The sequence below is a fragment of the Lynx canadensis genome, chromosome X, assembly GCF_007474595.2.
Source record: "Lynx canadensis isolate LIC74 chromosome X, mLynCan4.pri.v2, whole genome shotgun sequence".
NCBI classification, from domain to species: Eukaryota; Metazoa; Chordata; class Mammalia; order Carnivora; family Felidae; genus Lynx; species Lynx canadensis.
Genome location: NC_044321.2, coordinates 78,545,502 through 78,572,084, shown reverse-complemented (window position 1 = coordinate 78,572,084; position 26,583 = coordinate 78,545,502). Strand labels below are relative to the sequence as shown.

The 26,583-nt window shown below is 40.1% G+C and overlaps 1 protein-coding gene across 1 annotated transcript; it reads left to right on the top strand.

Moving 5' to 3' along the window:
* The first annotated feature begins 317 nt into the window (after window positions 1-317).
* On the top strand, window positions 318-23,315 carry SYTL4 (synaptotagmin like 4). Its single transcript, XM_032592116.1, has 16 exons — window positions 318-492; window positions 744-959; window positions 1,095-1,204; window positions 1,443-1,545; window positions 8,286-8,387; window positions 8,864-8,939; window positions 9,381-9,471; window positions 9,583-9,686; window positions 10,178-10,270; window positions 11,562-11,740; window positions 12,066-12,168; window positions 12,672-12,833; window positions 16,379-16,487; window positions 18,325-18,424; window positions 19,318-19,526; window positions 21,669-23,315. The coding sequence occupies exons 1-16, from the start codon at window positions 383-385 to the stop codon at window positions 21,815-21,817; spliced, it is 2,016 nt and encodes a 671-aa protein (XP_032448007.1). The 5' UTR covers window positions 318-382; the 3' UTR covers window positions 21,818-23,315.
* Window positions 23,316-26,583: the final 3,268 nt, after the last annotated feature.

Genomic DNA, 26,583 nt, shown 5'->3' with positions numbered 1-26,583 from the left:
AACATTTAAAGTATTGAAAATTGGATGATTGAGGATCCACTTGGTAGAGGGGGAGTTTTACTCAGGTGTTCTGTGCTTATTCCAGACTAAGTGGCTTATGCTGAAAGACTCAACCCTTTTTCTTCAAAAATCAAAGCCTCTTCATTTTCAGGGCAGGATTCAGGTGGGAGTAGGAATAGTAAATAGGTCAGCTACTTCAACGTTGTGTTTTTATCCTGACTTAAGGGGAAAGCAACCTATTAAAAGGCCCTAGGGCTGTGGTCTACTCTGGAGTAAATTATCTGTGTGAAATTAGTTCTTATCTTATTTCAGGCAACTCTGGTAACTCTGCTGGTCTGATTGCTTTGAAGAAAGAAGAGTAGAAGAAAAAATAGAATAAATCATGTCAGAGATACTTGACCTCTCTTTTTTGTCTGAGGTGGAGAGGGATTTGATCCTCAGTGTTCTACAACGAGATGAGGAGCTCCGGAAAGCAGATGAGAAAAGGATTAGGTAAGAGTTCCAGAAAAAAGCATGAGTTCCCAGACCTTTGACCAGTTTTATCTGAACCTCTCCTTACACCTCCCATGTGACTTTCAGAGGAACATGTGTGAGGTTTACAATTCCTCACTGGGTCAGGTTGGGCTCTGAAGTTGTTGCTTTCACAGAACCAAATAGTCTTACTGTCTCTGCCCCTCAACATCTCTCCATCCAACCTGTGCAGATCGCAAATGTGCTTGTGCTTCTGTTTGGGGTCTTGGCAGGCGACTGAAGAATGAGTTACTGGAGATAAAAAGGAAAGGGGCCAAGAGGGGAAGCCAGCACTATAGTGATCGGACCTGTGCTCGGTGCCAGGAAAGCCTTGGCCGTTTGACTCCCAAGACCAACACTTGCCGGGGCTGTAATCATCTGGTATGTCGGGACTGCAGAATCCAGGAAAGCAATGGTACCTGGAGGTGCAAGGTGTGCGCCAAGGAAATGTGAGTATCACCTATGGAGAGAGGAAATGAGGCCCCTGCTGTGGTGAGAATTTCTCTCCTTGGCCTTTGTTAGCTGAATGATGAGGGCCATTTTTTTTTTTAATTCATCTGTCATTTTCTTCTATGCCTTCCCAGAGAGCTGAAGAAGGCAACTGGTGACTGGTTTTATGACCAGAAACTGAATCGCTTTGCTTACCACACAGGCAGTGAGATAATTAGGATGTCCCTGCGCCGTAAACCCTCAGGTACTGATCTTCCTGGAATTTTGTGTTTTTTTTTGTTTTTTTTTTAGGTGCTTAAGTTCAGTGATAGATCCTCTGGTGTGGAATCCTATTATGTTCTTACTGGTGGTAGTTTCACTTCATGGGCTCTGGGGGCGGGGGTGTAATATAAAGATAATACTGCCATCCCGTCTGCAAGTGTAATGTATTTCCCTTCCCCTCTCATCGCCACCATCCTGCCATGCTTTTGTTTGTCTTGAAGTGAATAAAAGAGAGACAGTGGGACAGTCCCTTCTTCATAAGTCACAGATGGATGATATCTGGCCAGGAAGAAAGATCATTCAGGAGCAAAAGAAGGAGCCCAGGTAAGAACTAGCAATCACTTTCAGAAATGCTACACATCCTTTTAATTCTATCATTTTTAACTTTCTTCTATTTAGAAAATAATAGTTGCTTATTACAGGAAAATTTGGAAAGTACAGAAAAGAATAAAGAAGGAGGGAAAAAATCCTAATCCCACTACCCACATGTAAACATTAACATTTTCTCATATTTACTCTGTTCTTTTAAGAACAATTTAAAGATGAATAAAAATGACACATACTTATTATTAAAAATTTAACTAGTATAGGAAACAATAAAGAAAGCAACAAATTGCCCAAATTCCTACTACCACAGTATTCACATGTAAAAATTATTTCCAATACCTTTTGTGCATATATATAGATAGAAGGATGGGTGGGTAGATAGACTGAAAAATCTGCATTATATTAGATCATAATATATACATTAAAAGCATGCTATTTAATTTTACTTGAATTTAACAGAATAAAACACTGAAATAAAATTGAAGAATTGCTAATCTTCAAATGTTTCTTTACCATAAAAGATATTAGTCATTAACATCCCACTAAGTTTAAGAAAAAATATAAAAACCATTGAACAATCATTTTTTTCCTAGTATCTTTTTTGGCAACAGCCTTATTGAAATACAATTCACGTAACCATACAATTCACCCATTTATAGTGTATAATGCAGTGGTTTCTAATATGTTCACAGAATTGTGAAACCATCACCTCAATTGATTTTAGAACTTTTCATCACCTTAATAAGGTACTGTACTCTTTAGTTGCCACTCCCCCAACTTCCTTTTCCTTCCCCATCCCTCAACAATCACTGATCTTCTTTCTATCTCTGTATTTGCCTATTGTGGACATTTCATCTCAATGGAATCAAAGACTATGTGGTCCTTTGTGACTGTCTTCTCTCACTTAACATAATGTTTTCAGGGTTCATCTATGTTATAGCGTGTAGCAGGACTTCATTTCTTTTCATTGACAAACAGTATTCTATTATATGTATATGCCATATTTATCCATTCATCTGTAGATGGGCATTTGGGTTGTTTTCACTTTTTGGCTATTATGAGTAACGCGGCTGTGAACTTTCACTGTGAGTTTTTGTATGAACATACATTTACATTTTTCTTAGGTAGATACCTAGCAGTGGAGTGCTTGGCCAGTCATTTAGTCATTTAAAAAATCTACCTGTTTCAATAATATCAGTGGACTGTGTGCTATGAAAGAGGAGGAAATTAGCTTTCTTACACTTCCTACCAATGCTTTCCCCTACTTCCTTTTTTTATTACTCAAATTACTTTTACTTTGTTAGCACTTATAACATTTACATCCTGCTGTGCAACCATAAATCATCTGCTTGTTTTTAATTTTTTTAATGTTTATTTATTTTTGAGAGAGAGAGCACACACGTGCCCACAGGAGCCCACACGAGCAAGTGGGGGAGGGGCAGAGAGAGAGGAAGATACAGAATCCGAAGCAGGCTCCAGGCTCTGAGTTATCACCACAGAGCCTGATGCGGGGCTTGAACCCACAAACCGTGAGATCGTGACCTGAGCTGAAGTCAGATGCTTAACGAACTGAGCCACCCAGGTGCCCCTGAATTAAATCTTTCTTCTGTTTTCTTAGCCATGACTTTTTGAACTTATGACTTGACACTTTATTCCTTATTTGGCTGCTGCTGGTGAATTGTTTTGGCTTTTGTGTTTTTCCCCTACATTTCCCTCAGCCAAAGAGAAGTAACTTAATCATATTTTATATGATTGTTGAAAAGCAATATAATATAGAAATATGTAAAATGAGTCCCCTGTAGCCTCACTGCTTCTGCCCCCAGCTATTATCATTAATAGTCATTACTAGTTTTGTTGTATGGACTACCATAACTGTCTAAATGTATAAATATGGATTGGATTCTTATATTTTTCATTTCTTTTTAAAAAAGGATTATACTACATACATGTTAATAAATGATAATAAATGAAAGAGAAAGAACTTTGAAAACTCCATAATATAGATAATCCAGTAGAAAATTGGCAAAGTATTTGAACAGACATTTTTCCAAAGACACTATATAGATGTCAAATGATGCTCAACATCTTTAATTATTAGAGAAATGCAAATTAAAATCATAATAGGATACTACTGTATACCCACTAGAATAGTTAAAATTAAAAAACAGACCATACCAATTGTTGGTGAGAATGTAAAACAACTGGAATTTTCATACACTGCTGGTGGGAACGTGGAACAGTACAGCCACTTTGAAAAACAGTTTAGTAGTAGTTTACTTAAATGTGCACTGCCTTGTCATTCAGCCATCCCATTCCTCAGTATTTACTCCAGAGAAGTGAAAGCGTATTTCCATGCAAAGACTTGTACATGAATATTCATAGCAGCTTTATTTGTAATAGCCAAATGCTGGAAACAACTCAAATGTCTACCAATAGGGTAAAGGGATAAATCGTGGCTTATTTTTACAGTGGAATACTACTCAACAATGGAAAGGAATAAACTATTGATACAAAGAACAAAGAGACAAAAAACAACAAACAAAAAATAGAAGCTATACTGTATGATTCTACTTATATAAAATTCTAGAATATGCAATCCAAATTTTAGTGGCAGAAAGCAGATCAGCACTTTCTGTCTGGGGTCAGGTAGGGAGTGAGGAATGGATTATGAAGGAACAAGAGGAAGCTTTTAAGAGTGATAGATGTGGGGCGCCTGGGTGGCTCAGTCGGTTAAGCGTCCGACTTCGGCTCAAGTCATGATCTCGCGGTCCATGAGTTCGAGCCCTGCGTCGAGCTCTGTGCTGACCGCTCAGAGCCTGGAGCCTGTTTCAGATTCTGTGTCTCCCTCTCTCTCTGACCCTCCCCCGTTCATGCTCTGTGTCTCTCTGTCTCAAAAATAAATAAACGTTAAAAAAAAATTTAAAAAAAAAAGAGTGATAGATGTGTTCACTAACTTAATTGTGGTAATGGTTTCACAAGTGTCTGTATATGTTAAAACTCATCAAATTGCACACTTAAACATGTGCAGTTTATTTATGTCAGTTATAACTCAAGGTGTAAATCACAGAAAAATATAACATCGACATCTTTCCATGTCAGCACTAAGGGTCTGGCTCATTCTTTTTGCTATCTGTATGGTATTTCCACACAGCTTTGTGTGGGTGACTCATCTGTTCTAGGTGATGAGGCCCCCTTCTTCCTTTGTGGATAAGGATAAGAATGGCTTTTATTTCTTGAATCTGATGAACACATCTGACATCATCGGTCAGAATGTAATTTCTGAAACCTGCTGCTTCTGGCTGTCTATGACCTCTTGTCTCATTGGACCCAGAAGACTTATTTACCATAAACATGGAAGCAGATTAAGTGGCCATAAATGATCTTTGCCATAAAATTATGGAGCCGCAGAGGTAATCAAATTCAGCCCTCTTATTTTTACAGAAAAGAAAGCAAGATAAGTGATTTACCTGAGATTATACAGATAGTTAGAGCCCAGGACTAATCTCGTAGTCTACTTTTTACTGCACAGATGTCAATAATTGCCTTTTTTCCCCAGGGTTATTTGTATCATCTCTAAGTTAGTACATATTAATATTTAGGAAAAATACAAGCAGAAAACACACTCCATGAGTTATTGTTCAACTACCTCTCTAGAGGAATGGTTCCTCTTTGGGTTCTTTATTCTTTGGAACAAAGGGGGGAAAAGAACGATTCTAAAGTAAAAATGAAATCAACTTCCCTGCTGTGCCTTAGACTATAAAGCTAATACATCTCTCAAGAAATGACTACTGTTTCATGCACACCCTAGGATTTCAAACCCTGCTGTTTTCATGAAGTTATTGCAAACATCATGTGATAACCTGGAAAGTTTATTATTTACTGCCTAAAACATTATAGATTCTGGTTACTTTGTTCTTTGTTCATTTAATAGTTCACTCATTTTTTAAACAAATGTCTATGAATGCCTACTATTTGCCAGGCACCATTTTAGGCAGTGGGATACATTGGTAAATACAATAAAGTCCCTTGCTTTTGGAGCTTAGATTTGGGGGTGGATGGACACAGACAATAATCAAATAAATATATCATATCACATGTTGACAAGTGCTATGAAGAAAATGAAGTAGGCTAAAGGGATAGGGAGTGCCAAGAAAACGTGTGTATATATGCTATTTCACTTAGGGTAACCAGGGAAAAGTCTTAATAACAAGGTGACATCTGAGCAAAGACATGAAGCAAATAAGGGAGGAAGCAATCCCTGGGAGTACATGGGGGGAGTGCACTGTGGGCAGAGAAAGCAGAAGATATAAAGACCCGAAGGTGAGTTTGTATTTGGCACGTTTGGGTAATCTGGAACTGAATGGGCAAGGGGAGAACAGTAGGAGATGAGGACAGAGAAGGGATGAGAAGCAGATCATGTAAGACTTTGTTGGCACCTGTAAGGACCCTGTCTTTCACTCTGCATGAGGAGGAGGAGTCTGAATGACGTGATCTTTTTCTCTTTGTTTAAACTGAGGTAAAATTCACATAACATACATTAAGCAGTGGCTCCCCATTTTCTCCAGTCTCTAGTCTGCTTTCTAGAGACACCAGATTTGCCTATTCTGGATCTTTCATATAAATGCAGTCATGCAAAATGTGTCTTGCTTATTTCACTTAGCGTAATATTTTCAAAGTTCATTCATGTTGTAGCATGTATCAGAAGTTTCTTTCTTTTTATTGACAGTAAAGTTTCATTGTATGAATATACTATATTTTGTTTATACTTTCACCCATTGGTGGACATTTACACTGTTTCAGCCTGTTGGCTATTATGAATAATGCTGCTATGAACATTCATGTACAAGTTTTTGTGTGGACATATGTTTTCAGTTCTCTTTGGTATATACCTAGAAGTGGAATTGCTGGGTCATATGGTAATTCTATATTTGGACTTATATGTTAAAAGCTCATTTTGACTGCTGTATTGGGGATAGATTGTATAGGGACAAGGGTAGAAGTAGGGAGTTCAGTCAGGAAGCTATTGTGATCATCCAGTAGCTAGATGATGGTGGTATGGACCAAAAGTAGTGGCAGTGGGGGATGAGAACTGGTCAGATTCTACATACAATTGAAGATAGAGCCAAAGAGTGCCTGGGTGGCTCTGTCAGTTAAGCATTCGACTCTTGATTTTGGCTCAGGTCATGATCTCATGTTTCATGAGTTTGAGCCCTGTGTCAAGCTCCACACTAGCAGTACAGAGCCTGCGTGGGATTCTCTGTCTCCCTCTCTCTCCCCCCCTTCCCTGCTCATTCTCTCTTTCTCTCAAAATAAATAAATAAACATTAAAAAAAGAAGAGAGAGCTAAGAGTATCTGCTAACAGATTGTATTTGTATTGTGAGAGAGTAAGGAGAGTCAAGGAAAATTAAGATCCTTGACCAGAGAATGAAAGGAGGAAGTTGTCAGTTGATGAAATTGAGGAGATAGCAGATTTGGGGGAGGATTAGGGCCTTAATCTTGTACTTGTTGTCTTTGAGATATCCAAACAGAGATGTGAAGTAGGCTATTGGAAATACCAGCCTGGCATTTGAGTGAGAGATAAATTTAGGAATTATTAGTTTATAGAGGATATTTAAAGCCATGAGACTAGATGAGATCATTTAGGGATAATTCTAGATATTGAAGAGAAGCAGTCTAAGGAATAAGCCTGGACATAATCCAAAGATTAGAGGTTTAGGAGATGAAGGACCAGCAAAGGAGCCTCAGAAAGAGACCCCAGCAAGGTCAGAGGACCAGGAGAGTGTCATGTCCTGGGAGTTAAGTGAAATTAGTTGAGATTCTTGAGGAAGAATGATTTTTCCCCTTTTCTTAACTGCTCTCACAAATTCCTTGAGTCCCAGGAATTGTGTTCTTCCCTTTAGAGATGAGAACTGCTGTTTTGAATGCCCATTCATTAAGCCGAGAAAGAATTCTGGTCTTCTGAATACTGTCTTTGAAACATACTAGTTATTTATGTGTATACATTAAGCCCCACTGAGAACATTCGGTCAACCAATATATGAGTGCCTCCCTGTAGGGTAATTTCTCTTCTAGGCATTGGGAACACAGCAGTGAATAAGATTTGTAGTCACTGATCTCACAGAACTTAGTCTAATGGAGGAGAAAGACATTAAATAAATCATTTGTTTAAATTATTGAATAAATTAAATAACTTGAAAGACATAAATAATTACATATGTGATGACTGCTACCAAGAAATCAGGGTGCTTTAGGAGCATATAAGAAGGTTACTAATCTAGACTTGGAGTGGGGGCATAGTTAGAGAGACCTAGAGGAATTGACATACAAGGAGAGACCTGAAGAAGGAGTTGATTTAGCCAGGTGAAGAAAAGTGCTCATCGTACAAAGAACATCCCAGGAAGAGACAAGAGTAAAAGGGAGAACTTTGGCATGGTCAAGGAACCAAAAGAGCTTAGTCCTTCTGGAAATGTAAAGTATAAGGAGAGGTTGAGGGTGAAAGATGAGTCTGGAGAGGTGAGCAGGGGTCAAAATCATAAGGATTTTCTTGCCCTGCTGAGGAGTTTTAACTCAATTCCAACAGCGATGAGGAATTGCCGAAAAGTTTTAAAAGTATATACTCAGATATTTATCTTAGGAAGATCGCTTAGGCTACCACTGTGAATGGGTTGGAAGGAAGCTTGACTCCCAGCAGGAGAGCCCACTTTCTTTACACATTGGCTCTTGGTTTTTATTCTAGCGTGCCATTTGAAGTGCCCAAGCTGAAAAGTGGAAAGAGTGCACTGGAGACTGAGAATGAGAGTCTGGATAGCTACACTGCTGACTCGGATAGCATGTCAAGGTGAAACCCCTGCGAGTCTCTGCACTTCTGCTCAACTGAAGTCTCCATTTTGTTGTCCAGCTCAGGATGCATGGGTCCTGTGCCTTCAGTGTTCCTGACTTCTGTCCTCAGCAAGTCAAACGAAGTATTTTCTCTGACCTTGCCACAAGTTTGTCAGTAGTACATTTACTGTTGGCTTTGAGCACAGCCTTCTGGAGCATGCTAACTTCCACAGGCTGCTGCATCTTGGAGGAGTCTTCTTGGACCAGTAGCAACTGTCCCTGATGTCCCTTAGGAAGGGGGGAGTGAGTGCTTCTGTTTGTGCAAAGTTGCTTATCTAATTGTTTGCATTCCTTCAAGGTAAATCAGATGTGAAGTTTACCTTCTGGATTTGGTTACTACAATCACCCCAAGCCAGTGGATCTCCTTCCATAGAGCTTCCATAGATGGGGAAGGTGATGAGGTGATTTTGTTATAACTTCTATATCTACCTCCAGGAGAGACTCTCTGGATAAATCTGGACTCTTTCCAGAATGGAAGAAGATGTCTGCACCCACATCTCAAGTAGAAAAGGTAAGCTTTAGGTATTGGTCGGTTGGGGTCTCTCTCTCTCTTCTCTCTTTCTTTTTCCCTTCTCAGGAATAGTTTACATCAAGAATTCAGTTAAATGAATTTTAGTTCAGATTCACTTGGGAGCATTTAAGGTTTGGTTGAAACATGTGAGAAAATAGGTTTTGTACTACTTCCTAGGATTAAATTCCTAAGATTAAATTAATCTTTCCTTTAACTTTGCATAATTTAGCAAAAGTCTGAGCCTTATTTTTTTTTAATTTTCTAACATTTATTTATTATTGAGAGACCAAGACAGAGCATGAGCATGGGAGGGGCAGAGAGAGGAGGAGACACAGAATATGATACAGAGTCTGAGCCTTATTCTTAAGTCAATTTTTTCCTTATTCATCCTCCACCTACCCAGCAGTCCTTTTCCATTTCCTGGCCCTCATTCCTTCCTAGGAAACTCAGCCTGGGGGTCAAAATGCAGTATCAATTGATGAGGGTGAAATGATATTTAAGAAGAACACCAGAAAAATCCTCAGGCCTTCAGGTAGGTTTCCCTTCATGGCCTTAGAGATTGAAGTTCTCAATACCCTGGATGGGTTCTTGGTACGGAGAAGAGTACGTTTCTTTTGATTTGGGTTTTTGTTCTTCCACTCAGAATACACTAAATCTGTTATTGATCTTCACCCGGAAGATGTGGGACATGAAAGTGGTTCCTTGGGAGACAGAAGCAAATCTGTCCCAGGCCTCAGTGTAGATATGGTAAGTACCCTTGTATTTCACTTGTACACTCTATGAAATTTTATAAATCTAGAGTTGACCTTAGTACTTGATACTCTTAATCGACCTAATTCTTTAGGAAAGGGCAACATGAATCTTTATTGTAAAGTAAATCTTGTTGCTGAATTGCTTAAAGAAAAATACTGTCTTCATTGTCTCTTTCATCTTCAAATACATTGCTTGATATATAGTTGGGGTTCAAATAAATACTTATTTTGATTCAAATGTAAAGGGGTGGTTGGGTTGGGCAGACAAATGAGAAAAAGATATTCTTATTGTCTTTAAATTTGAGAAAGATGGTTGGAATATAGTTTGGAAACCTGAAATGGGAGACACAAAATAAGGATATGTGCATGCATGTGTACATGACACCTCAGAGTTTAGCGATAATTATGGCTCCCACCAAAGGAAGTTAATTAGTCTTTGAACTTTTTCTCATTTTATTAACCCTGAATCTATATTTATTGTTCCAGGAAGAGGAAGAGGAAGAAGAAGACATTGACCATCTAGTGAAGCTGCATCGCCAGAAGCTAGCCAGAAGCAGCATGCGAAGTGGTTCGTCCATGGTAAGTTCTATTGGTTCTGTGGCTATAGACATGTTTGGGTACCAGGAATTAAGGAAGTATCTCTCTAGAGCAGAGTCAGGACCTGGGAATCATCCTAGTCACTCTTTCCAGGTAAGTGAGATACATTTGTTTATTCATATCCTCAGTTTAGATAATAGTTGCTTAGTGCACAGCTAGGTGATTTCCCTCAGCCTCTGCCCTGGAAGTAGTTAGGTAATTCGGTAATTAGGGCTAGAGACATTCTTTATCACAGTTTTGTGAACAGTAAACCATAACTTCTCCTCTAAAAAGGTAACAGGCCATGAAGTGAGCAAGATAATATTTCTTCATCAGAGCCCACCCCAAATCTCACATTCAAAAGTATTGTCAGGGTGCCTGGGTGGCTCAGTTGGTTAAGCATCCAACTCTTGATTTTGGCTCAAGTCATGATTTCATGCTTTGTGAGATTGAGCCCCGTGTTGGGCTCTGCGCTGACAGCTCAGAGCCTGCTTGGAATTCTCTCTCTTCCTCGCTCTCAAAATAAATAAATCAACATTTAAAAGAAAAAGAACATTGTCATGAGGGGACCCTGGCAGGGTTAATTGGCATCAGGGTATGATTAAGGAGTAGCAATACAAATCAAAATCATAAAGTTAAAGGGACAGTTAAGAATTAGGGCCTAGTTCTGTCAGAAGTACAAAGATTTGTGTTTAGGGGACACGGAGTCAGGAACCAGAGTGATTAGGGTTTGTTTCTACTCACACACAGGAATAGAATGGCAGGCTTACAGAGACGACTACTACCTGACAGGAAGAGGTATTTTCACCTCTGGTGGGATTCCTGCCCTCCACCATTCTTAAAGAATCACTTTTTCTATAGGTCTTGATAGGGATATGGTGGATAAAAGAAACCCAAAGATAATTGAGGCACTTTGTTTTAATGAGCAACTGACCCCCTCTAGCCAACATTTTAGTGTATGTAACATATTAAAACCATAGTTTCCTCCTACCTGTACTCCTTGTCTACCTTCTGGGACAAGTGAAAACTAAAAATAAAATTTATAAAAAGCAAGGAAGAAGAGAGACAGAACATAGGTGAGCCAAGAACTGATTATTAACCTCAATAATTATGAGTGTGCTACTAGGCTGTCTCATGCTCTGAGTACAAGCCTGTTGGCAGTACTGGCTTATAGCAGGGGCTTCTGAAGCTTTTGTTTTGTTCCGTGACTGTGGCTTTATTTTGAAGGAAGATGTGAGCAATGTGGGAGGGGGAGTATGCCTTTACCAGATGTTTGTGGGTGCTTTATCTTCAGAGTACAATTGGCAGCATGATGAGTATCTATAGTGAAGCTGGCGATTTTGGAAACATCCTTGTGACCGGCAAGATCGCCTTTTCTCTCAAGTATGAGCAGCAAACACAGACTCTGGTCATCCATGTGAAGGACTGCCACCAGCTGGCCTGTGCTGATGAAGCCAAGAAGCGCTCTAACCCGTGAGTGCTTCTGGAACCTGACCGATGCTCTGAGATGAGAGCTCAGACCCTGGCATCTATGTGGGCATTCTTGAACTGAGGTTATCACTTCCTGGGCAGACAGGGAGGTGTGACTGAGAGTGGTTAGGAAAGATATGGGAGATGGACCAGGACTGGGAAAATACAAGAAGGACATGTCTAAGAGGACTAAAGAAGGACATGTCTAAGAGGACTAAAAGATGTGACATTTTCATTTCACCATGGCATATGTATATGGAAAGCAGAGAAGTGAAGAATGGGCTTCAGAAAAGACAACAAATGACTCCGTTCTCTCTTTGGTCTCTAGATATGTAAAGACTTATCTTCTGCCTGACAAGTCCCGCCAAGGAAAAAGAAAAACCAGCATCAAGCGGGACACTATCAATCCGCTATATGATGAGACCCTCAGAGTAAGTATCTAGACCCTGGGAGTAGAACTTGCCCTGTCTTATGTCTTATGTGGCAATTCCTCTGCTACACAGCTGGTTGACATGGCTTTCAGTGGCCATGTCTGTTTCTGAAGATGCACCATTCGCATCTGTTCATATACTAACTTCCCAGAGAACAAAGGTGATCTGGCTTTCTTGGATTGTTGTGAAATCGGAGGTTCATGTGACCACAAATATTTTAAAAAGTTATTTTGGATTAGGAGTTTCTGTGGCAATCCTTTTTGAATGTTCCATTGTTCTTTCATCCAGTCAAGGAAAAATTAATTTTCCAGGTCCTTCCATAGAATAGGGTAGGTTTTTGTGAAATGGGGTAAGTGGAGGCTTTCATGAAGGAAATTCAGAATTCTTAGGGATTAAAGTAATTTGGTATTCAGGATTATGGACTTTGGGTATGGTTGCTCAGATTTTTGAATAATCTTAGGAATTACCACAAACTAATCATCCTGGGCTTCTTTTTTTCACAGTATGAGATCCCAGAATCTCTCCTGGCTCAGAGGACTTTGCAATTCTCAGTTTGGCATCATGGTCGTTTTGGCAGAAACACTTTCCTTGGAGAGGCAGAGGTCCAGATGGATTCCTGGAAACTTGATAAGAAACTGGATCATTGCTTGCCTTTACATGGGAAGGTAGTCTGCTTTCACAACTTACACAGTTGGCTCTGAGGTAGCATTGTCTACATTGATCTCTGCTGGTACATATTGGTAGCGTCTTTGAATGAAATCTTCTGTAGAGTTCTAGCGCACCCTGCTGGAGCTTCTGAGTTTGACAGTAATTTCAGATGCAATTGTAGGCCAGGCAAAGGATGAAGCCATAGTTTTCCTTTGAAAAGTCTTTCATGTGTGTGCCAAGCTTTGCCTCATAATGTTCCAGAGTTTGGGCATATTCTAACATACTAACTTGCATCTTTTCTCCAAGCTAACCTTTTGGGTGTATCCTAATCTATACTCCTTTTCCAAGCTAATCTTTTTACTAAAGCAGTGGGAAGTAAAGGAATTCATGGAGATCTAATTATTGTGCTCTTTGTCACACAAGCCAGGGACAATTTTACTTTGGAGATGGCATCTCAGGCGAGAATATAGCAGTATGCATTGTAGTGCCTGGGATCTGAGTGCAAACCTGGATTTGAGTTCTGGTTCTGTTATTTGCCAGCTGGGTAAGTCACCTCTCTTATAAAATAACTTAGGTAAATCACTTAACTTCTGTGAGTCTTAGTTTACTCATCTACAAAATGGAGATAACAGTGCCTGTCATATAATGGACATTCAGTAGGTTACTGTCATTCTGGTTAAGATCACTAAAACAGAATTAGGATTTCTTGATAATATGAACTGTTCAATGGAAAAGTTCCTTGGTAAAATTTTTTTACACCACCATTTTAAATGCTAAAAGTAGTATGTGTTACAGAGACTATCTTTGGAAAGATAGACAAGAAGCTAGTAGTAGTGGCTGCCTCTGGGAAGAGAGACTGAGATGAGAGAGCAGTTTAGTTTTCTCTGTATGCCCTTCCATGACGTTTGAGCTTTTTACCATGTCTGCATATGTTGCTTAAGAAATTAAGAATAAAAGGATTTCTGTGCACATGGTTAAAAATGAAAACAACATAGAAGTGTATAAAAAGAAAAGTACATTTCATTATCTAGAAATAAACACTGTTATCAACTACTTGGATATCTTCATAGAGATTTGGTATTAAGCAGCATGGATATAAATGTAAGGATTTATATTTTTTTTCCTTTTTATGCAAATAGGCTTATATGAACCTCATCATGTACATGTCTTGAGTGTTTTCATTTAACAATTGATTATTTATCATGGGCCTCTTTCTATGCCATCACTTACATATCTATCTCATTTTCATTGCTGTATAGTATTCTTTCATGTGCCTGTATAATAAATTGTTTGCTTTCTCTGCTGTTAAAACTATGCTGTAATATGTCTTGGCCTTCTTATGTGAATGTAACTATAGAAGAAATTTCTGGTGGTGGAATTGCTGAGTCAGAGGAAAAATACATGCAATATTTTGATAGCTACTGCCCTCCATGGAAAATATTAACAATGTTAAATCTGCCCCTTTAAATACTAATAAAAACAGGAAAACAATTATGACCAAACTATAGCACATTATTAGAAATTTAGAATTTCTTAAGCATTTGGCACACAAGTCATTCTCTCAGGGGCCTACAGTTGATATAATTATATTGGAAACATCACCATACACCATTATGAAGCAGTGCCAATAAAAGTGTCTTACATCAAAAGAAAAAAAACTGCATTAAAATGGAGTCATTTGCTCTTAAAATATGCCACTGAAAAAATACACCAATTTCTAGCTAAGGCTGAACTCTAGTTTTTAAGAGTCTACTGAAGTTCACAATCTAGGAGTTAATAAATTCTGTAGACATTTATAAACATCAAAGAAGACTACTCCAGTATTACATAACTATTTTAACTTAAAACATTTTACATTTATTGTCTCTGATCTATCTTTACGTGCGTGCGTGCATGTGTGTGTGTCTCCTAGCAATCCATTTGCTCCCATTCAGTTTTCTCTTCCTGGCATCCACTTCCCTATTCTTTTGTATCTCTCCCATACACTAAACTGTGCATTCTGGGTAAGTGGTACATTTTTCCAAACCAGTGGGGATTATGCTTTCCTGGCATTGGTATACTCCATGCTAAGGACCTTAGGTTAGTGGACCCCCAGCGAACACAGGCAGATGACAGGGTACATCTAGTCTGCACCAGCTCACATTCTAGATACCAAAGCAAAAAGAAAAGAACCATGCCAAGAAAGCCAATAGAGGGAAGCAATTCTGCTACCAACAGCCAAAGATAACAGGCCACTTGCTGCTCATTCCAGTCATTCATTCATTCATTCATTCACTCACTCACTCTTACATTCATTCAGTAAATATTTCTGGAGCATCTCCTGTGTGCCAGATACTTTGCTAAGTGTCAGGCATACTAGGCTGAGCAAAAATAGGGTGATTCCTGTCCTCCTGGCATTGAGGTTCTAGTGGTAGAGACAGCCATTAATCAAAAGTAATGTAAATAAATATAAAATTATAAATCGTGACATATTTAAATCCTTGCAGTGGAGCTCCCTCCGCCTAGCCCTCAAATCTTTGCAAGCTCTCTTTAGAAAAAATTATGCTTTGTCTTTGAAAATCATATGAGTGATACATACCATTTTCTTTAAAAAGACACTGAAGATATACACACAGTAAAAAGTGAAAGCCCTCTCTCCTTTCCCCAGTCCACTCCTCTCTGTAGAATAAACAAGTGTTAAGTTTGTATGTATCCTGGGTTTTTCTATGCAGTGTAGTATAGTTATTAAAAGCATAGACTCTGGAGCCAATCTGTCTGAATTTGAATCCTGCCTCTGCCAATTGCTAACTGTATGACCTTGGCAAGTTACTTAACCTCTGTGTTCCATAACCTGTAAATGGGGATAATAGTACCTATCTCATAGGGACTGTCTTGAGGATTACACAAAATGATATACTTAAAGTACTTCTAACAGTGCCTGGCACATAGTAACTATTATACAAGTGATAATAATCATTATTTATATACATACATATTCACATGTACAGACATGAATATATTTTAATAAAAGTGGGAAACTTTTTATGCATTTCACTTTGCTGACTTAACAGTACACCTTGGCTATCTTTCTGAGTCAGCATGTATGGATTCCCTGCATTCTTTTTGATGATTGCATGCCATAATTTATATGCCATACATGGCATTAAAATCACTCATTTAACCTTTCCTATATCGATTGCCATTTGGGCTGTTCCCACTTTTTGGCTCTTACTAACGATGTTGATAGCAAGACTCTTCACCATGGTGTCAGTCCCTGTGAGTTTGTGTGGCAACTTTGCTGGAAGACCTTTGAGGGTATTTGGAATCTAGTAACTGTATCCCCAAATTAGCAAAATAGTGGGAATTGCGGAAGACTTTGTTGGTTCTTCTGCAGCTCCTTCTAAAGGAACTGCCTTGGAAACCTGTGGCTGCCATGGCCTTGGGACCCTGGATTGTATTCACAAGGTGGATTCTCTTACATTATGAAGCTGTTCTTAGGGCTAATTTTAGAATCTCCTTAGCGAGAAGTCTCAACAACTCCTGAGAAGCCCAGCTTGAACTGTCGGGTTTCCCTGTGTTTCAGATCAGTGCTGAGTCGCCGACTGGCTTGCCATCACACAAAGGCGAGTTGGTGGTTTCACTGAAATACATCCCCGCCTCCAAACTCCCTGTTGGAGGTGACCGGAAAAAGAGTGAGTTTGGGGTGTGTGTGCTGGATTTAGCCCTTAGTGTTTTCTATGGGGTGTCTGTGAGATAGTGCAGCTGGTGGCTAGCACTGTTGGAGAGACCAGATTGAGAGGCTCCCTGGATCATCTTCTGGGAAAGATTCCTTTACTGAGTAAGGTTTTTCTGCATTGTTTTCAGCCAGAAGGGAATATTTTAGGGTTAGCACTTATTTTTTTAGGCTATTAAACTGACTTGAACTTGGTCTAGCTGTGGCAAGCTATTAAGAGGGCAGAATAGAACAGAAACTTCGGGGGTGAGAACGGGTGGTTGCAAGAGGTAGTGAAGTATGAGGGACAGGAAGGTCAAGGTTGAGGAAGAGTGAATCAACACACCAGGCACTGTGCTAGTGACTGTGGATATGTAGATGAATAAGACATATTTGTCTTCCCCTGAAGAGCTTAGTTTAGCAAGAAAGACAGACAGGAAAAGACCACCGATAATGGGAGTCCTGAATTCTCTTTGGTTATATGTGGGAGAGCTTCAAAGAAGAAGTAAGGATGAAACTGGACTTAAGATTTTACCAGGAAGAAAAGGAAGTGGATGAGGTAGAAGGGCAGTTCCAGAAGAGATAGCAGGAGCAAAGGTTTTAAAAAGGCATGGTAAATGCCTTTAAAAAGGCATGGTAAAGGGCTGTATGTAAGTAGTGAGGTAGTGACATGGGATCAAGATCAGTGGCACTGGAGTTACAGGAGTGGGGTTGGAATTGTTGATGAGGCTGGTGCCTAACTGAAACGGGCTTTGAACTTAATGGTAAGGAGTTGAATTCGATCCATTTGTGCAATGAGAAGCCAGAGTTCTTAGAAAGATACCTGTAGCAAGGTCTAATCTATAGGACTTGGGGAATCAAAGAGATCCTCAAAAAGGGAGTGCAGAATGACTAGAGAAGAGAAGCAAGGACAACCTTTTAAAGGATGAAGAGAGGAAGAAAAGCCAGTGAGGGTAGAGGGTTATTAGGAAAGATATTGAAGAAGAAAAGAGTGGAGTCGTCAATAGTATTGGGATATCAGGCCAAAGAAGATTGAGAAGACATGGTGCATTGGCGTTAGGTTGAGTATTCAGTGGATAAGTGGAAGCAGAAGCCAGATTTCACCAGAAACTAGCCTGAGTGAATGAAGCAAAGAAGTAGAAGTAGTGAATGTGGGCTCTTTCTTTCAGGATACTTGTTGGTGAAAGAAAGGAGAAACATGGAGGATAGTTTGAGAAGCCAATAAGGGTAAAGGGAGATTTTCTTTTAAAAGGATTTTTAAAAGAAGAAGAAGAAGAAGAAGAAGAAGAAGAAGAAGAAGAAAAGAAGAAGAGATATTAGTGTATATTTAGACTGAGGGGATAGGACTGGTAGAGAAAGATATTAAAAATGGGAAGTGGGGATTGAAATTGATGACATCTGATGAGTCCTATGAAGTGGGCATGGGATCAAGAACACAGGTAGAGGAGTTCCCTTTTTAAAAACTCTTCAACAAATTTCAGGCAACTTTATTTCTCTAAACTCCCATTTTCTCATCTATAAAATAGGAATAATAGTACATATCTTATACGGTTGCTTTGAGAATTAAATGCTTAATGTAGGATCTGGCACATAGCCAGTTTTCTAAAAGTATTTGTTGCTGTTGTCCTTATTAATTGAGCACCTGTTGGTTACTGTCAGGCACTGTGTTAGGTCCTAAGACTCCAAGTCAGGTGTGGTCCAGTTGTCGCGAAGCTTGCTGCCTTTAGGGGCAAGGGATGGAAGGTGCTATATAGATAAAGATCAAGACAAATCTGAAGGTGTAGGGGCTCACTTGCTATGGCTGACATCCCTTACAGGTAAAGGTGGGGAAGGGGGAGAGCTCCAGGTGTGGATCAAAGAAGCCAAGAACCTGACGGCTGCCAAATCAGGAGGGACTTCAGACAGCTTTGTCAAGGGGTAAGTCCCTGGACCAGCATCAAACTAACCAGTTCTAGGACAAGAGAGCTAAGAGATGAACCCAATTTAACCTTTCTCTGTGGATATTATCCTTGTATATCCTACCACCTCCAGCAACCAACTTTGCTCCTGAAAATAGGTAACAGCAAAGCCTCCACAGCCACCTTTGTACTGGTCTAAGCTCAGTTTGGACTGTGACATAGTGTGGATTTCCAAAGAGGAGGGTGGTAAATAGGCTGGACTTTCCCTCTCTTATACACTTATGCTTTTAATTAATCCTGAATAAAAATCTGTGTCCCCTGACTATTAAGATTTAGGAACTCAGGACTTTGTTCTCCACAATATTTCAACAATTCCAGCTTTCCCCAAATTATACATCACCCCACTGACTTTTAAGGTCTCTTGAAAATCATGTTTGGCTAGGCCTATAGTTATTACTATTGATTTTATTTAAAGAGAACCTCGTCCAATAGAAATGGAATCATGAGCACTGAGTGTTATATGTAAGCGATGAATCACTGGGTTCTACTCCTGAAGCCAATATTACACTGTATGTTAACTAACTTGAATTTAAATTAAAGAATGTAAAAAATAAATAAAAAAGAAAGAAAGAAATGGGATCCAATATCTAACACCCATGTCTGGTAGAGTGTAGATAACAGTTTACTATAACATTATGTTAATTTTCTCTCCAGGTTAAAGGAATTGAGTCAGGTGAATGATCTAGTGGAGGTAGTGAGAACTCTGCTTCAGCATATTCAAAGGAGGGAGTGTGTGTACTCAGATCTGAATGTTGACTTACCTGCCTGGGCTAGCTAGGGAAAGGGGAATTTAGATAGATAGTTACTTGCCAGGTTTGAGTAGGTTGTTGATTACTCCCCATCCTCTGCCAGATACCTTCTTCCCATGAGGAACAAGGCCAGTAAGCGTAAAACTCCTGTGATGAAGAAGACTCTGAATCCCCACTACAACCATACATTTGTCTACAATGGCGTGAGGCTGGAAGATCTACAACACATGTGCCTGGAACTGACTGTGTGGGACCGGGAGCACATGGCCAGCAATGACTTCCTGGGAGGGGTCAGGCTGGGTGTTGGCACTGGTGAGAGCCTCTCTCCCATCCTGACTATTTTAAAGGCCTCTTATATATTTCACTCCTACTATACCCAACCCCCTTCCTTCAAAGCTCCTCTATAACAAGAGTTGTCTTCTTTCCTTTCAGTTAACCTTTGGACAATATTTACTGAGTGCCTACTATGTGCAGACCTAGGGGAAGGCTGAGCTCATGCACTGTTATCTGTACAGATAAATGTGACCCTGATGGCCAAGAATGCCATCATCCTATCACCAAAAAAGTCTAAAAACCTACCTGTATCTGTACTTATAATTTCCATCTTCCATTGTGTTATAATGAAAGAAGGGTCCTTTCTAGCAAAGGCCAAGCTCTTTCCAAGTGTTCTGGATCACACCCTCACCTTCCTAACCTCACTTCTGGAATCTCTTCTCTCTCCTGTCTGATCACTTGCACTCTCTCTGCCTCCCTCCTGGAGGTGAACACAGATAACCTCTGGTATTTCCAATATTAAGAAACAGAAATAAATCTTTTATTGACCCCACATCCCCCTTCTAATTTCTTAAATTGTCTCTACTTCCTCACATCTCTTTTAGTGCTCAATCCACTGTGATCTGGCTTCTGTCTGACCACTTCACTGAGCAATTGCTCATGACAAAATTTTGTTTTCATCTTACAAGAATATTCATGCTATTTAACATAGCCGATCACTCCCGTTTTCTTTTTTTTTTTTTTTAATTTTTTTAATGTCTATTTTTGGAGGAGAGAGAGACAGAGTGTGAGCAGGGGAGGGGTAGAAGAGAGGGAGACACAGAATCCAAAGCAGGCTTCAGGCTCTGAGCTGTCAGCACAGAGCCTGACACGGGGCTCAAACCCATGAACTGTGAGATCATGACGTAAGTCGAAATTGGACACTTAGCTGACTGAGCCACTCAGGCACCCTGATCACTCCCCTTTTCTTAAAATACTTAGCTTCTACTGATACTACACTTTTCTTTGTGGGTTTCCCATTCTCTACCCATTCTAAATATTGGTGCTTTTCAAGACTTAGTTTTGAATCCTCTTTCCCCTCTCTATAGTCTCTGCATGCCTGCAGCTTTTAATACTACTTGTATATTAATAAGTCATACAAAGCATTTAACACAAAGTGTCTAGAATGATGTTTTTACAAATGTAAGCAGGGTCATATCAGTCTCCTGTTTAAAACCCTTCAGTGGCTTACTACTGTACTTTAGAAGACAGTCCAAAGTTCTTGCCATTCTGACAGGCCCCTATAGATTCTGGACCCTTTGTTCCTTTATGATCCATCCTATATCACTCTCTTGCTTGCTCAGCCATGCTCCAAGCACAATGATTCTTTCTGCTCTCCAAATATACCAAGCTTATTCCAATTTCATAATCTTTGCAATTATAGTTAACCTCAGTCAGGCTCCTTCCCATCTTTCAGAGCTTAACCCAAATGTCTCCTTGGACAGGCCCTCAGACCACTCCATCTAAACAAGGCCCTGATCTAGGCACTATAGATCATCCTGTTTATTTACTTCATGACATATATCTCATTATCTGAAGTATGTTGACTTGCTTGTATATTTCCTGCTTTCCCTGTCCAAATATAAGCTGCCTGCAAGGCAGAACTTTTTTTGTTAACCACTGTATCTCCAGAGCCCAGAAGAGTACCTGGTATACAGTAGGCACTCAATACATGTTTGTTGAAAGAATGAGTGTACAAAAGAATAGGAATGAGGCCACATACAATCTGAACTCTAGTCCTGGAATCTACAGCTAGAGAAAAAGGTGTTCAGCTGCTGCTGCTTCCTTTTTTTTTTTTTTTTTAATTTTTCAGTTAAGTTGGCAATAACAGCAGGGCAGTAGCTCTGGCATGAGGTGTCAGACACTTAGAGCTCTGTAATGGCCCCAGAATAAGAGGTCTGAAGCTACCATGTGCTGTTTGGAGTCCCATTTCATCAACTTGAAGTCTCCTGATAGAGTCTCAAGAGCACAGAAATAGCTTTTCGGGGTCAATAGGGAGCAGTTTACAGACTGTTGTCCCAGCAACCTATCTTCGTAGCACACTGTCTTTTACAGGATGGCTACCCTTGCTGTATAACCCTTCTTTTCTGGTGGGCTGTGGAGTGGGTTCCCTGTTCAGCTGCTTCTGGTGTTTCTCCTCAGGGATCAGTAATGGGGAAGTGGTAGACTGGATGGACTCGACTGGGGAAGAAGTGAGCCTGTGGCAGAAGATGCGACAGTACCCAGGGTCTTGGGCGGAAGGGACTTTGCAGCTCCGTTCCTCGATGGCCAAGCAGAAGCTGGGCTTATGAGCCCCTGTCCTTCTATGCAGGTCTTGTCCTGTCCAGGGCAAGTCAGAGGAAGCGAAGAAACCAAGAGCAAAGATTTATATTTAGTGTATGTATGTGTGTGTGTGCATGTGTGTTATGTATGTGTGTGTAATAAACATATATTTCTACAAATCTCATTATGTTAGAGTGATGAAAGTTTGTTCCTCTTTTTAAAGCAGGCTCAAGAATAAGGGTCTGTTTAAAATGTTTTCATTTGTGCATAATCTACTATATTTCGAGAGTCCATTCTTTTATCTTTATGATGTTTAATTAGCTTAAAAATCCTTTAAAACAAGTTTTTATCTCCTGTCTTGCAATTCTTTTCCTACTTCCCCAGGAAGCCCTGGCTACCTTTGGCATTTGTATAGGTCTGAGGCCAGGGCTCTGGGAAGCAGGGTTGGGTTACTAAAGACAGGAGAAGATGGGAGAGAGGTGAGTAGGTCTGCTCTTTCCTTTCCAATTTATGTTTTGAACTCTATTTTTACCTTGATATATTTCTGGAACTTGGTTTTTAACTCTTATTGTTTTTAAGCAATTTCCATATTACTTTGGTCTAATTGTTTTCTTTTAAATGCTAAGAAAATTCCTGTTTCTTCAAGCTCCATACACCTTCCCTAGACCTTTAGGGGACCCTTATAATGGAGCTTCTTTAGAAAAACACTTTAATTAGATAGTGGCCTTTTGACTGAATCATGGACATGTCCACAATGGCTTCTCAGTGGTCTCATAGGACCAGAGGGACTGACAGTGAAATGTCTCCCAGCCCACACTGGATCCTTGCATTTTATACAGATACAGCTCTTGTTGGACACCTCCTCATTTCTCTAATAAAAGACAAGATATCGTCACTCTCATATACCACATCTTTCTTAGCATTTGTGTCTGCAGTGTGGTACCACACAGAATATGATGGACATACCATTACACCAGCCAGAATAGCCAAGTGCTGTCTAAACTGGCCCAGTGTTTCTCCAGACTGGGCACGGTTAGGGCTCCAAGAGAATATGTTCAGAGAATCTCCCAGTTATTCTGACTTCCTTCGTGAAGTGGTTTCACTTTCTATTTTTTCTGTTGTTTCCTATACTTGACCTAGATGTAACATGGGTGTGGTGTGCTGAGACCTTTCTAAGAAGGGTCTGGTGATCTAAGGTTCATTTTCTGAAACTCACTGTACCAAACTGACCTTGTTATTCTTGCAACAGTATCTACACAGAGTTGTTTGTAAAAGGAGTGTATACTGGAGAAGAAATCCCTTTTGGTAGAGTCTGCTAGCTGACTCTCCTATAAGGCCACTGGACTAGGGGTGGCTGCAGTGGTTTCTATTGTACATGTGAACTGAATAGAGGAGTGTTTTTAAAAGGTTTGGTGTGGGTGTGGATTAATATTGTAACAGAAAGCATCATTTGGGATCCTGGGCTGTAACTTGCTCCTTTGTTCTCTACCCCCTGAAATGTATGTGTGCTTCAATAAAGCTTTTTCACCTGTCAAGTGTTTGCATTTGTTAGTTCTGTAGATGCTTTTCTTTCTGATGTCGTCACTTACTGTTGTTGCTGCTCAGTGGATTGAAGGAGAAGAACCAAAGTGACAAATGCCCTTCCCTAACCATTCTGTGCATACTGAAAGAAAATTTCCCTTTCCCTACATTGCTGCCTGATACCTCTGCCAAGCTCTGATCCATTGACCTTTGTGTTTGGTATCTATGGAGAGAACCGAGAATTCTTCTTAAAAGTGCATCACTTTTCTTTCTCTCTCAAGTACCAAGGGAACTTTTCCTTTAGCTCTGTAGCCCCATACCACGAGGAAGGAGAGAGATGTGCACAGGGGAAGGAAAATGTTGTTTGCTGTGTTTCTTTCTGGATCCTTCAGTATTTCTAGGAGGTGGGGCCTTTTTCCCCCTTTGCTCCTACTATCATCATTTAGTCTTGAGAAATAATTAACACATATACTAAGCAGCATTAACAACTCAGGCAACAACAGACGTTGGCGAGGATGCGGAGAAAGAGGATCTCTTTTGCATTGTTGGTGGCAATGCAAGCTGGTGCTGCCACTCTGGAAAACAGTATGGAGGTTTCTCAAAGAAGTAAAAATAGAACTACCCTATGACCCAGCATTGCACTACTAGGTATTTATCCAAGGGATATAGGTGTGCTGTTTCGAAGGGACACATGCACCCCCATGTTTATAGCAGCACTATCAACAATAGCCAAAGTATGGAAAGAGCCCAAATGTCCATCGATGGGTGAATGGATAAGGAAGATGGTGTGTGTACACACACACACACACACACACACACACAATGGAGTATTACTCCGCAATAAAAAAAATGAAATCTTGCTATTTACAAGTACGTGGATGGAACTAGAGGGTATTATGCTAAGCAAAGTTAGTCAGAGAAAGACAAATATATGACTTCACTCATATGAGGACTTTAAGACACAACAGATGAACACAAGGGAATGGAAGCAAAAATAATATAAAAACAGGGAGGGGGACAAAACATAAGAGACTCTTAAATATGGGGAACAAATAGAGGGTTACTGGAAGGGTTGTGGGAGGGGGAGGGGCTAAATGGGTAAGGGGCATTAAGGAATCTACTCCTGAAATTATTGTTGCACTATATGCTAATTTGGATATAAATTAAAAAAATTTAACACACACCCACACACGCACACACACACACACGCACACACACATACTAAGCAAACCCATCTCAGGAATAAGGCCCTGGGTTAAAAAACCTGGGTTTCTAGGTAGAGCCCAAGTGACTTTTGACCTCTTGTGCAAAAAGGCATTAATATGTACTGAATGCCTTTTTTGTACAAAGCTTTATGCTAGGCACATTATATATTATTCCTTAACTTCTCCAAGCACCTTATGAAGTAGGAAAATTTCCCTGCTTACAGGTGAGCAAAGTCAAGCCCACTATTATGCAACAGAGTTAGGATTTGAATCAAGGTCTGACTCTACTATGCTGCTTCCTGTGAGGATGTTCTATGCATTATGGGCAAAGGCTCAGAGGAACGGATGAGTCCTTTCTTTTAAAATATCTTAAAGGAATCAGTTTAGTTTGCTAAGTAGGAAAACCCGAATGCTTTAGATGTTACCTAACCAGCTGACTGACTGAATAGCTTGTGTGTGTGTGTGTGTGTGTGTGTGTGTGTGAGAGAGAGAGAGAGAGAGAGAGAGAGAGAGAGAGAGACATCTTGGGGGAGATGGGAGTCAGAGGAAAACAGAAATAAGGTTGGGGTAAGGCTAGCCCCTTGTCTGGCTGTGAACCTGATTCTGCTGCTGCCTGCTTCTGTTCCTTTAGCACCTGGAATTTCTTGCATCATAATGCAAAAGAGGTTACAGTAAATCTTTACCTAAAGAAAGCAAGATTGACTTGCCTGTCTGACTACTCAATAAAATGAAACAAAACAAAAGCTTCTCAATTTTTTTTAAAGAACATTTCGATACGAAAGTCAGGCCCAGGTGGAAACTTGATTTAAGAGGTGGTGGGCCTCTTCATGTTATCATTTGGGTCTTTGACCTAGTAGCATGCCCTGCCTTGGCACTTGAGGTGTAAGTGATAAACACAAGGAAGGGCATTTATTTTAACTAATGTGCAATCTTTGCCTTTGGAACCACAGACCTGTCTGGAGATTTCCCACATTAGCTCATTGGATTTCATCTTCTGCCCATAACTTGTCTTTTGACTTTCAAGCTCCTGTATTTCCTTGGAGGGAAGAGGGAGAAGGGACATTTTTGCTCCAAGTTTGGTCATTTACTCCATGTCTTGTTCCATTCAGCAACTGCCTTTTTATTTTGCATTAAAAAATGAGATTTCCACTGAGCCCACAGTGAAAACAGCTTCTTTCTGACTCAGTACTATCTCCATATGTTCTGGGCTCATGATTTATGTCCCATCTCTCTTCTTTGGAGAGTGACTTTTCTTGGGTTGAAAGCCTTCCATTTCCCTTTTTCCTAACCGGGGCCCATTTCCAAGTCTTGTGTCTGAGTAGGATTGTATATAGAAACCTTTGTCTTTGCTTGGAGCAGTCAGCTTTCTTTAAATGAAAAGTAGAAAAAGTAGAGGCTGTGCAGCATAATATTTACAAACAGTGACTCTGGCTCCAGACTGCTGGTGTTTAAATCCCAACTCTGGCACTCCCTGTCTGAATCTTAGGCAAGTTGCCTAATCTCTCTGTGCTTCAATTCCCTCATCTGTGAAATGAGACCTGCCTTATAAGGCTTTTGTGAAGATTTCAGAGTCCATTGATAGACGGTTTGGAATGGCACCTGGCACATAGTGAGTGCTCAAGCATTAGCTCTGCCTCTCCATTCAGCCTGCTTCTCTAATTTTCCACGGTGACCCCCTAGACAAAGCTGAAGGAGAAAGGCTGCTGAGTCTTAACCATGACATCAGGTTCCATGAGTATAGAAAAGAAAGTTCTCAGCAGCATGGGAAGAACACCTTTCTTTCAAACACTGACACACCATAGAGTGTTGCTCCATTTCACAAGAGCCCAACCGCAGATTTACTTTCAGGCCTGACTCTTAAGGCTTGACTTTGTGCCGTGGTAGCTCCCACCTGCTCTGTGCTCATCTCTCTTTTTTTAGCTTTATTTATTTATTTATTTTGAGGGAGATAGAGGTCAGGGTAAGTTGGGGAGGGGCAGAGAGAGAGGGAGAGAGAGAGAATCCCAAGCAGGCTCCATACTGCCAGCACAGAGCCTGTTGCAGAGCTCAAACCCACGAAGCCATGGGAT

Excerpts from the sequence above, each read along its gene's own strand:
- SYTL4 (XM_032592116.1), top strand. The coding sequence starts at position 383 with ATGTCAGAGATACTTGACCTCTCTTTTTTGTCTGAGGTGGAGAGGGAT. Across the intron at positions 493-743 it reads GCAGATGAGAAAAGGATTAG|GCGACTGAAGAATGAGTTAC; the intron begins GTAAGAGTTCCA and ends GGGTCTTGGCAG. Across the intron at positions 16,488-18,324 it reads TGGAGGTGACCGGAAAAAGA|GTAAAGGTGGGGAAGGGGGA; the intron begins GTGAGTTTGGGG and ends CATCCCTTACAG.